Source organism: Phyllobates terribilis, unplaced genomic scaffold (genome assembly GCF_046119375.1).
Source record: "Phyllobates terribilis strain yellow unplaced genomic scaffold, ASM4611937v1 Scaffold_3__8_contigs__length_932513732, whole genome shotgun sequence".
NCBI lineage: Eukaryota > Metazoa > Chordata > Amphibia > Anura > Dendrobatidae > Phyllobates > Phyllobates terribilis.
The window spans coordinates 265,732,615-265,744,528 of NW_027362763.1; the positions used below are offsets into that span (position 1 = coordinate 265,732,615).

The following is an 11,914-nucleotide window of genomic DNA, read 5'->3' on the forward strand; positions in this document are numbered from 1 at the left end:
GGACTTGCAAAATGACGTAGCAAAAATAAACTATTTATAAAGGATTAGCTGTTATTGGTTGGTGGAATAATTAGGCAATGATATGAAAACGTATAATAACTACTGCTTGTACAATTCTCTTGAGGGTTTGATATGCTTGCCATGCCCTGAATGAATTTTCAATAATTCCTTGATATTTTATGGATTTGTATACACTACACTATTTCTAGTATTTTTCCTATTGGACTGTCATCAATGCCAGGTTTTATAGTATAAAAAAAGTGCGTAGATTACAGTGAATGGGACAATGATGAAAAAAAAGAGTTAAACAGTCTGTTCATTTACTTTTATTTTACTTTAACACACCGGATGTCTAGAAGACTTTCTAGGTGGACAAAAAATGTTGGTGATTAATAATGACCAGTTATGGTTATTATGCATAATGCCTTAGGCCTGGTTAATATTTTACTGATTTACTGTAATTTTATGCAATTTTAGTCAAAATCAGGGGCAGAGGCTGGAGCACAGACATAAGGAGTGCCGAGGTAGTAGACGTATATTGTGTGCTGGTGACTGAGAAGACCCAAAGACCCCTCTTCAACATAAGAAGACACCAGCATTATAAATGTTGCATGTACGAAGGGGGCCATTATAAATTTGGTATTGGAGCACATAAAGTTGAACCTCTGAGTAGAGTCTAAAAGGAGAAAAAGTATAATTGAAAAGTATATATTGGTCTATTCCAATTTTGGCTACAAAAAAAAGTATTTGAAACTAGAGATGAACAATTCAATTCATTGTGCATCCAGTACTCAGCGGCAGCTGGTCCACACTTCTGCATCCAGCATCCTCGGCCCCGATCCTGAGGACCAGACTGGATGCCAGGCCAAGGCAGCACAAATTGAATTGAAACCTGTCTATAATTATCACTGTTCGTATAAAATGGGATATTTGGGGTCAAATAGAGGAATTTATTCAGAGATGTGGCTTTTTTCCATGTCATAGCTTTTGGAAGGGCTTTTTATTCTCGCAAAGGCCTTTACAAGTAACTGGACCTGATGGGTGGCTTTCTGTGTTCTTATATGTATAGTAGGAATAGAACATTTCCTAAAAACTCCTATTTAAAACACACAATATTTCTAGATTTAAAAGAAAAATACTTTAATTTGGTCTAAACTCTTGTAACATAGATGTGTAAGGTATAAAATCACATTGGTGCAGTCTGTAAGCTTGGACGGCTATCATTAGGAAGTGCTCATTGGCCTTTTATTACATGTACGGTATTTGAGATACAGAGATAAACTCTATCTCCCAATTTGCACAAGAGAATTAGAATTCTGCATGTGAACAATCCTGTTTTCTTCAGCTAGGGAGAGCATCAGTGCACACATAGGAAGCTTATGTGCTAATAAAATGATTGTCAATGGTTTCAGGCTGTCTCTCCCCACTCGCTGCGGATCATTCTTTATGTAAGTATTTATGTAAAATGCCTCTAGTAACATGCATGAAACTCTGCCCAGCCTGATTCATCGCAGCACCAGGCATAAATTAATCACTTTAAGCCTTCTAAACAGCTGCCATGTACTGATTTTTAGAGGATGGAGGGGAGTCTTCCAGGGTAATTTTACTTTCAAAAAATAAACTGTATTAACCCTGAATTGATTAGTTATTGAGTGACTATGTAAGAGATACTAATGAAAGAAGAATGTAGGAATCAAATGAAGAATTCATAAGACCTAACCATTACCTTATACAGACATGCTTAGATTCATTTATCAATCTAAATTCACAAAATAGGATAGGATACGAATATATCGGTCAGGATATGTGCCGTTTTTCTGAATGTGTTGTGTATGCATGATGTGTTCTAGAACATTTTCAGAAATTTGTTGCAAAACTGAGTGTATGATATAAATACACTGGCGATGACATGATTGATACATAATTTAAATAAGCAATAAATCTTTCATTTGCGGTATCTTCTTTACCTTTGTTTTATTATTAGCAGGTAGATAGTTTATATTAGTCTTCATATGTTTCATCTGATATATTTATTTTGTACAATGGCGCCTATATACAGAGCTCTACATGTGTTGATGCTCTGACCGCGAATATAAAAATATAGGTGACCATAAATATAATTATTTTCAGAATTCTATGAATCATATTTCTGTTTCTTTTAAGTTGAAATTATATTTTAATTTGTTATAAGTATTCATATTTGGTTTTTGATCATTTCTATCTTTTAAATACTGAAAAATTATATAATTGGGAGCAGTTTGTCCTATAGAAATAAATTGAATCAACTAATTCACAATTTGTTGTTTTTACAAAGACAGACTTCAAAAAACGTCAGCGAGGATGTGTCCTTAGTAAGCTAATTTTAATATTGATGTACTTTACCATAAGAGACTATTATTTTACTTGTGGATAGATGATAACTACTCGATATTTTCTGTTTTTCCATGTAATGTTAATATTTTAATTGTGGATAGCTGATAACAACTCGCCATTTTTTGTTTTTCCATATTATAAAAATGTCCGACTGTATCATAAACATAAGTGAGGATGACTTTTTCAATTTTCCAGATGATGAATGTCATCTTAAATAATGTTACGCTTTAATATTATACTGCCTTATTTAATATTAATTTACATCTATGCTCTAAGTAAAAAAAAACTATTACCAATCGTATGAGAATACCCAACCATTCAACAACGATGAAAAAAAAAGAACAAACCTTAGCATTTTAATAAAGTTTTGACAAGTTTTGTATTTGAAATTACGTAGCCAAAAGTGGTTTAACAGAGATGAAATAAACCTGAGTGATTTCTTTTTAAAATATATTGTACCAACATCAAATGTTATGCAGCAATAACATACAAAGTGTAAAATAACTTAAAAGCACACTGAAAATGGAATATATAAATAACTTGTTTTCATGGAGAACAAATAGTTACAAAGCCCACCCATCAGAGTTCATTTCAAGGAGAGCTTTTCTTCCCCACCCCCCGCCCTTCGCTCAAATCTCCAATTTGTGTTTGCTAGCAAACTGTAATTACAATCGCCACTTCCACATTAAATATCTATATGTATTCAAAATAAGGATTACAAATTACCGGAATAGAATACACCTCTGCTGAAAAGAAAATGCTAACAAGTAACTATCGAGTCACAATGTAACCAAAATAAATTTTGTTCATGTGTATTAACATATTTTACATGTAGCCAAAGGCTAGCATGGGATGTGCATTAAATATCCTCTTTAATACAGTACACTCCTGGCCAATGTAAAGAGTCAAATTATATCTCCCCTATGGGTCATGATTTCTATTAAAGAAAAAGATTCAGTCTATGAACTTTTTAAATGTTTCCCAACAGAGATATGTCACCAAAGCGCAACTTGGTGTGCCCGCCTCTAGTACGCGAGGGGTTAAACGAGATGACAATGGGTCATAAGCTGTCTTACTTCTTAAGGACTGCAGATGGCAAGATATCTTTTTTTTTTTTTTCTCCAGCTAAATAGAAAGATAAAGGTTAAGTGAATAGAAACTGCATCAATGAAATGAGAAAACATACATGCAAACCAGGAATTTGTTGCAGAGTCAGTTTTACATTTTGCTACAAGAAATAAGCAAATAAATAGTCTTTATTTTTAACTCTAGTTGTTCTTCCAGAAGGGTTGGAATATCCAGAAGATGATACACAAGGAGGCCCGCCTCACTTGTAGTATTCCTTGTATTAAAGTGAACTTTGCACAAAAGGGTCAGTGTTAAAACTTGGGAACTTTCAAACCTCTTTCTTCTTATTTTGCCCTTGGTAATAGATCAAATCTATTTTTTTTTTCTTCTCATTTTAAGTTCCACCGCTCAAAATGTGTGTGTACCCCATCCCCCATTTTCACACACATCATCATAAAAAATTCTAATATATAGATTATTTAAGAAATATAATTAGTGCTTTGTCTTTGTGGTCTCAGTGTCCATACGTACATGGTCTTAGGAGCCATCTTGGTCCAAGTGGAAGGTATATTGTAGGTAGTGATACCATATGGAGGACCAATGTCTCAAATAAAAAAGTTTTCTGATATATAAACATTCAAGACTGTAGCAGCCTCTTCTTCAGATGAGTTATGACCTCTTGATCCGTTAAAGGATTTAAAGGGGGATTGGCTGTGATTGAGACCATGTCATAAATAAAGAACCTAGGGTAGTGTCCGTAGGACCCCATAATCTGAGGCCCCGTTCATTGCCAGTCACAGCCCCAAAGCAGCTGCATGTTTTTTGGCTTTCAGTCTGAGGTCTGCAATACTTGAGTTCTTGCTTGTTGTCTTGGCAGCTGCAGCAGCAGCCACTACTGACGCAGCCGTCGCCGTCTCTGCCGCCAACGTTGCCAACGGGAGACCAAAGGGTGGAGCAGGGAACATCATGTATGGGGCGTGCGCTGTCAGATGAGGGTGTAGGTGGTGATGAGCATGTGCCACAGCACTGTCCAGCTGCAACTGTGCCTGAACCTGGAAGGACAAGGATGGCACGTTGCAATGACTATCCTACAAAATAGTATTGCAGGCAAGCAAGAGCCACAAGAAGAAAAAAAAAATAACAAAGCATTAAAAAAAACTACAATCTGCTAGAACTGAATGCAGCATATTCTGTTAACCCATAGCTGCCATGGGGTTGGTAAGATTGTCTAAAACATAAAAAAAAATAAATTCAATTATTAGAGATAATAACATATAATTTTTCTCTATTGTTGCAAGTCCAGTATTAAATAGATAACACTGGGCCTAAAGCACTGGATGAAACTAAAAGTTTGTATAATATTCTCTCTACGACTGAAAATTACCCAAGAGCATCGTATAGTACAATCCTGGAATTATGCGTAATTTATATCAATGTAATGATAAGACTCAGTTCCCACAATGAGTATTTGGTGCGTTTTTGATGTGACGGATTTTTTGCACCAATTAGCGAAATTAAGATACTTGCATTTGTTCATCGCGTTTTTGAGTGTCTTTATCTCATTATTTCAGCTGAGTTTTTTTCTCCCTTTGGTGTGTCATGTTATACATTAAACTGCTTTGTTTTTGATAATTCCTAGTATTTGGCTTTGAGTTTTTACTGCATTTCCGCTGTGGAAACGGGTCAAAAACGTATATGAATTTTTTATCTATGGATTTTTATTCAATCTTTATCTTATTCAAGTCTATGGGGAATATTTGTAAATCAAATGCATATATAGAAATTAAATTATGATTTGAAAAATACACCGCAGGTCAGTTTACACAGTGTTTAAAAATGCACCGTGGGCGTGAAATTTAGAGAAATCCCACACACTTTGCTAGAACTGTGATACTCTGCATTTTCTTCACAATGATAATACGCAACTGAAAAACGCACTAAATCCTCATTGTGGGAACTCAGCCTGAGAGTTTCAACTGTTTTCATTAAGGGACATGTCTAAAAGATGCAATATAACTATATATCTATCCACTGTATATGCTAATTAATTTCAATAAAAATAGTCTCACTCATTTGTCAAAGAAGACCTCTTCACAGGGGTTTGTGTTCAAGGTGAAACAAATATTTCAAGTGGTAGTATTAGGCTACGTTCACACGATGAGTTTTTGGTGAGTTTTTTATGTTGCATATTTTCCAAAAAATGCAATTTTACTTATTGGTGCAGAAATAGTGCAGTAAATCTGCAAAGCCAAAAGCTCATTGTGGGAACATAGCCTAGTATTTAAAGCAAATATGTTATAGAAGTGACACTATTGGTCCACTGTTTAGAAATGATAACACTGCTCAATAATTCATATAACATTTTTAGTTGGTTTATTAAAAATTAGAAACTATGCTAAATGTATTAAATTAATCTATATATACTTTTTGTTAAAAAAAAAATCCTATATGTATTCCATATTGGCCACATGTCACACGAGTATCTCAATAACACAATGTCAAAATGTTTTAGAATTGTCAGTTACATGTTGACATCAGCAACCAGCACTACAACGCAATTCGTACACAAGTGTAAAAATCAAATTAAAGCGCAATAGCACTGTCCCATTCATCAGAATGGTGCTTGCAGAAATCTATACAAGAAAAAAACCTCACTCAAATAAATGGAAATTATTTTTAGTTGCAGAAATGTCTGCAACAAATCTACTAGATATGAATATTCCCTTAGGGGTGAGTTAGTAATATGATGAAAACATAAAATGTTACATTTAAATAGTTGATTTGCTCCTTCTCTGCTATTAACTAAATAGAACTGGAGCATAAAAAGCAATTGAATACACTGCACTATATACTACAGACTACTCAGCAGTGTGCTGCTTTATTTAGACTCATATAGATTGTGTCTAAAATGAGCTGGAGGGGAAAAAAACACATGGATAAAGCAGATTGATTTCTTCTCTAACTCTTGGGCTATGGACTGTTAAATACTTCATACACCTACATAAGCATTGATTGTGCTGGGATTGACCATTGGCAGTAGCAATGATTGCATCTTAGGGATGCCAGTTGTAGACATGAGTGGTGAGTACAGATAGAGCAGGACAGGACTCCCTGGTGTTAACACTTGTGTCCTGACATTGGAGTCAGATCTCTGGTTTGCAGTGATGTCATTGTCTGTATAATTGAGCTGCATGTAGTCACTTTATTAAATATTAACAAACATGCTTTCAGTGGAACCATTATATAAACAGTGCATGAATCTGTCAATCTCCTTCTCTGGCTATTTCTGGACAGCACACATCTCTATCTCCCTCCCTGTCTGTATATGGGGCACATCAGCTTTATGATGAAGAAGAATAAAGATCTGACCTAGGACAAGTATCACACAGAGTAGGAGATAATGTACTTGCCTGCTGGAAAGGCATCCTCAGTGCTCCCACATTGACATAAGGTGCTACACGACAAGCTTCAAATTGGCTCCCAGCTCCTATAAGAACTCCTGCAAAAATCAAAGAGCAAGATCAGATCTGCAGGACCCCACCTGTATCTGCACAGGTCTCCATCATAGTAGTGCCCCCCTATCAGCACAGACAGAGTGCACTGATTGAGCTCTGCTGTGCACGGGTCACGGAGACTAGAAGGGTTAATGGTGTCAAATGGCACATAATGCAATAATTTATTATACTAGATTGAATAAAATTGCATTCCATACATATCACATACACATTGCACACCTTATATATATTTTGCCTTAGATGTACAGTTAATAATCTGAACACCACAACCTGCTGGGTACAGGGTTTTTTTTTTACACTATCTTCTATTACATAATTGTATCAGTCACAACTCGAGATCCAGATACAATTGTAATTTCCTTAATGTCATTTTCTTATTGTACCTTTATGCAGTTGGTTTTCTTGTTTTCTGCACTTTGCTCTCCGGTTTTGAAACCAGACCTGAAAACAAAAAGAAAACTATTTAAAATAAAACTACTGCAATATACAAAGCTGCAACCCCAGAGTCAGCTATAGTAACAGTGCAAATGAATTATATGTATGTATGTGTCATATGTTATACTGAGTGAAAAAAGGAATCAAGTTCCACAGTGGAAAGTGCTCAAAATTATTAGTCACAGATCTCTAAAAGGATAAAGTTTAGGCTGCGCCTCTGAGCGTTACACAATGACACTAGCTGCATAATTGTCTCATTATTATGATAATTTCATTGCTTCCCTTAAGAAATCTGCGCACATGGACACATCCACATAGACTATATGCACTCACAGAAACAGCATAGTCACATAGCTGGACTGGAAAAATGACAACATGGATAGAAGAAAGAAAGAAAGAAAGAAAGAAAGAAAGAAAGAAAGAAAGAAAGAAAGAAAGAAAGAAAGAAAGAAAGAAAGAAAGAAAGAAAGAAAGAAAGAAAGAAAGAAAGAAAGAAAGAAAGAAAGAAAGAAAAAGAAAGAAAGAAAAAGAAAGAAAGAAAGAAAAGAAAAGGAAAGAAAGAAAGGCTATGTGTGGGTGCCAAATCTTCCAGGCATAGACCAATCCTCAAAATACTGCAAAAAGATGATGGCAGCACACAATTTATATATATATATAAATGTGATTTAATAGCCCATAGGGGCTCAGCGATGTTTCGGTTCAACTGAGAACCTTTTTAAATCCAGACTTGAAAAAGGTTCTCAGTTGAACCGAAACGTTCCTGAGCTCCTATGGGCTATTTAATCACATTTCTATTTTTTTTTTATTTTTATGTTTTTAAATTGTGTGCTGCCTTTATCTTTTTGCATTAGATAGATAGTTAGATGATATAAAAAATATAGACAGATAAATAGATAGATAGATAGATAGATAAATAGATAGATAGATAGATAGATAGATAGATAGATAGATAGATAGATAGATGATAGACTAGATAGATTAGATATATTGGATAGATAGTGCACTTTGAAATGCAACAAAATGAAAAATATTCCCAGTAGGTAATTATGGGATGCATATGTAAGTACAGACATCACAGTATCACAATCAGTACAAGATCTATAGCAGTTTGCTCAAATAATCTAATAAAATGTCTCATACATGATTGTTTTATTCTGAAGTCTGTCCGTGTTGTAACACAATAGCAAAATATTTATCTCTTTCCAAAGTCTCCCTGTATCCTGTACACACAATGCGGTTACATCCACAGCTGTAAGGCAGGAATGATTGCACAAGCATACTTCTCAATGATCCGTCCTATCACTATTATAACTTTCCATTATTACACACATTATATATTTGCCGCAAAAAAATAATAAACCACAAAATGAGAAAATGTGATCCTGTTATATGTGATTCCCTTATATTTGATCCCGTTATATGTGATCCCGTTATATGTGATTTGTTATATGTGATCCGTTATATGTGATTTGTTATATGTGATCTGTTATATATACCATGAAGCTACTTGGTGGATAAGCAGGATGGATGGAGTAGATGAGGGATCAGATGTGGCGACAGTTCTGCGTTATTAATCAGTTTATACCGCGGCATTGTTTTCTAGTGTGTTGGGTTCTGTCTATAGAATAAAATATTTAGTAAATGAGGGGGTATCACAAAGCCAGGCACAGTGTACCTGCAGTTAAGAAAATCTGGAGGATTACTAGAAGTATGGAATAAACTAAGCGGTTTTAGTTGTAAAGTAGTGGGAAATGCTGCAGCCATTAGATATAAAGGGATCTAGTCCAGAAAGGAATTTATAGGAAAATATAAAAAAATAAAACAAGTGATATTGGAATGATAAAACTATTAATACACCCAGGAGATATGAGTGCAGGCTGGATGGGGCAGCATACCAGGGGCATTGCATTGGGCAGATAGGATGGGAGAGTAAAGCTCCTTTTGGTGACAGGAGAAGTGGTATGTCAGCAGTATGTGCCTCCGCTGGTGACAGTACCTGCACCCTGGCCTCAGACAGCCCCAGCCTCTGGCTCAGCTCTTCCCTCATGAAGGCATCAGGGTAATGGGTCTCGTCAAAAAGCCGCTCCAGCTCGTTCAGCTGCTCCAGGGTGAAGTTGGTGCGGCTTCTTCTCTGCTTGATCTTCGTTTGTCCCTCTTCTTCCAGAACCTTCATGTCCTCCTTCCGTTCCTTCATATCTGGGGACACTACATAAGGTGGAGAACACTGGTGATGAGACCCTGACCTCATACACAGAAGCACAGAGGACCCCCTCCCCCATATACTTATTACAGCACATACCTGACGTCTCCTGGTGACACCCTGCACTACTAAGGACATTATCTACTGATTCATGGCATATAACTGCCCTGATCAGGAGCTGTCACTGTCAGGTGGATCAGGAATCCCAGTGACACAAGGTTACAATGCACAGACTGGTGAATATATTCCTGGCGATGGTGGGTGCAGGAGAAATACAATTCTATTCCTCCCAATATATCAGGGACAATTACTTAAAATAGCTTATTATAGTGGTAATCTGCATGTTCTCCATACACTGCAGTTATCTGCTCCCTATAGCCAATGAGAAGTAAAATTGTCGTGAAGATGTTTGGCTGTGATGTAAAGAAATCATCAGAATAATTCTCATCATTCTAAAATGTTACTAAAATATATATATAAAAAAAAACTCCTAAAAATAGGTGGCACTGGGCAATCCCCTGATCTGCATGATCAGAAGGTGAGGTCATGTGTGTGGCAGTGTGCAGGCAGTGTGCGGACACGTGTGTACAGCTGTGTACACCGCCGGCCGCTCAGCATTTGTTTAGGAAATGATTTCCGGGAGTTGCCCCATGTGCCAACCTTTTATCCTCCAGCGCTGGCATCCTGTGCCAGTCATGGTAGGCAAATCCCTGCATTGTCTAGAGATTTGACTATACAAATATTTCACATCGTCATATATGTTCTCCTCTATGAACAATCTGGACAGTCCCATCAGATTTAGGTTGATTAATTTATTTACTTATTTTTTTCTTTTTAATCATCCAACATATTATCAGAACTAACACTAATTATAAAAGTATTACCTTATTGCCATTACTTATATACAAAAGTAACACCCAAAATATACACTTGACATTTTCATCTATTATCTATCAATCTATTAGCTATCTGTCAATCTATTATCTATCTATTCATTATCTGTCTATTCATTATCTGTCTATTCATTATCTATCTGTTTATTTATCTATCCATTATCTATCTACCTATCTATCCCTCCATTATCTATCTATCTATCTCACATTATTATATAACTATATATAACTGCAAAGTTGCCACAGTTGCATAAATCATCTCTCTATGTTTATCTATGTCTATCTAATCTATTATCTATCCAATCTATCTAATATGTTATATATCGGCTATCTATCTTACAGTCGGTGTATCTATTTTTTGTACAATAGAACGTAATGTAATTGGAAATAGAATTATAAGATAATTAATCAATTTATTTCATATTCTCTATCTGTCCTAAGTAAATTTTTTATTTAACAGATATATATATATATATATATATATATTACCAAATAACAAGCATATTACTATAATAATACTCACCATTTAAAACAATAGTTTGTTAGTATAATGAAAATTATGCTGATTATTGTTATTATTTTGTATCATGTACCTTTAGTTATTTCAAATGTAGCCTACCAAAATGTGTGCGATGCGATCACTGCACAGTATTAATTATTATTAGTGATAATAATGATAATAATATTGATACTACTGTTACTATTAAGAATAGTAATGTTCTTATCCACGGTCCATCAAAGAAATTATTATAAATTATACATTTATGCTATGCTTATGGTGCAGTGAGAAGGGTTTTTTTAGACACCATCACGCAGCTTTTCGGCATCATTCTTATAGTTCCTGTTATCATCTTTATTCCATATGTTAATGATCCAGAGCTGTGTGATAGGTAGGCAGGGAGTACGGTGACACTTGTCATTAGTGAGTGCAGTCAGTGTACTCTGCACATATGGTGCTGTAAATAATTCATGTCCAATCTCTCACGCATCTATATACAGCTGGAGATTGTGCTGGGACTTTTCTTAGGGCCATCAAGGAACTTTCACAACTTATATAAAATATTATTGTTTTCAGTAAATATCTATTCATCTATTGATCTACAAATAGTAGACTCAATATCCAGATTTTAGGACCTCAGTACAATATATAGCTCCGTATCTATCTATCCATCCATGTATATATATATATATATATATATATATATATATATATATATATATATATATATATATATATATATATATATATATACGGTGCTGATAATACTAATCTATGTAGATGAGATGATAGAGTTGCAGGAGATGAGTTACCCTCTGTCATCTTGGGGCTCCCGCTGTCCCGGATCCTCTCCGCGGTCAGTTCCAGCTCCAGCACCGGTGATCTGGCACCACCTCCACCTCCTCCACCTCCTCCGCCACCTCCACCCCCT

At 35.4% G+C, this 11,914-nt stretch overlaps 1 protein-coding gene across 3 annotated transcripts in view; it reads right to left on the minus strand.

The window, feature by feature from the left end:
• Nucleotides 1-3,833: 3,833 nt before the first annotated feature.
• Nucleotides 3,834-11,914, minus strand: part of SHOX2 (SHOX homeobox 2) — an 8,611-nt gene continuing 530 nt past the window's right edge. Inside the window, exons 1-5 of one of the 3 annotated variants that reach the window (XM_073674787.1) lie at nucleotides 11,796-11,914; nucleotides 9,388-9,596; nucleotides 7,340-7,397; nucleotides 6,852-6,940; nucleotides 3,834-4,493 (exon numbers count right to left, since the gene is read on the minus strand). The exon at nucleotides 11,796-11,914 is cut by the window's right edge and continues 530 nt beyond it. In XM_073674787.1, the coding sequence (XP_073530888.1) occupies nucleotides 4,236-4,493; nucleotides 6,852-6,940; nucleotides 7,340-7,397; nucleotides 9,388-9,596; nucleotides 11,796-11,914 (733 nt within the window). In that variant the 3' untranslated portion in view covers nucleotides 3,834-4,235. The other 2 variants (XM_073674786.1, XM_073674788.1) reach the window with 2 other exon arrangements.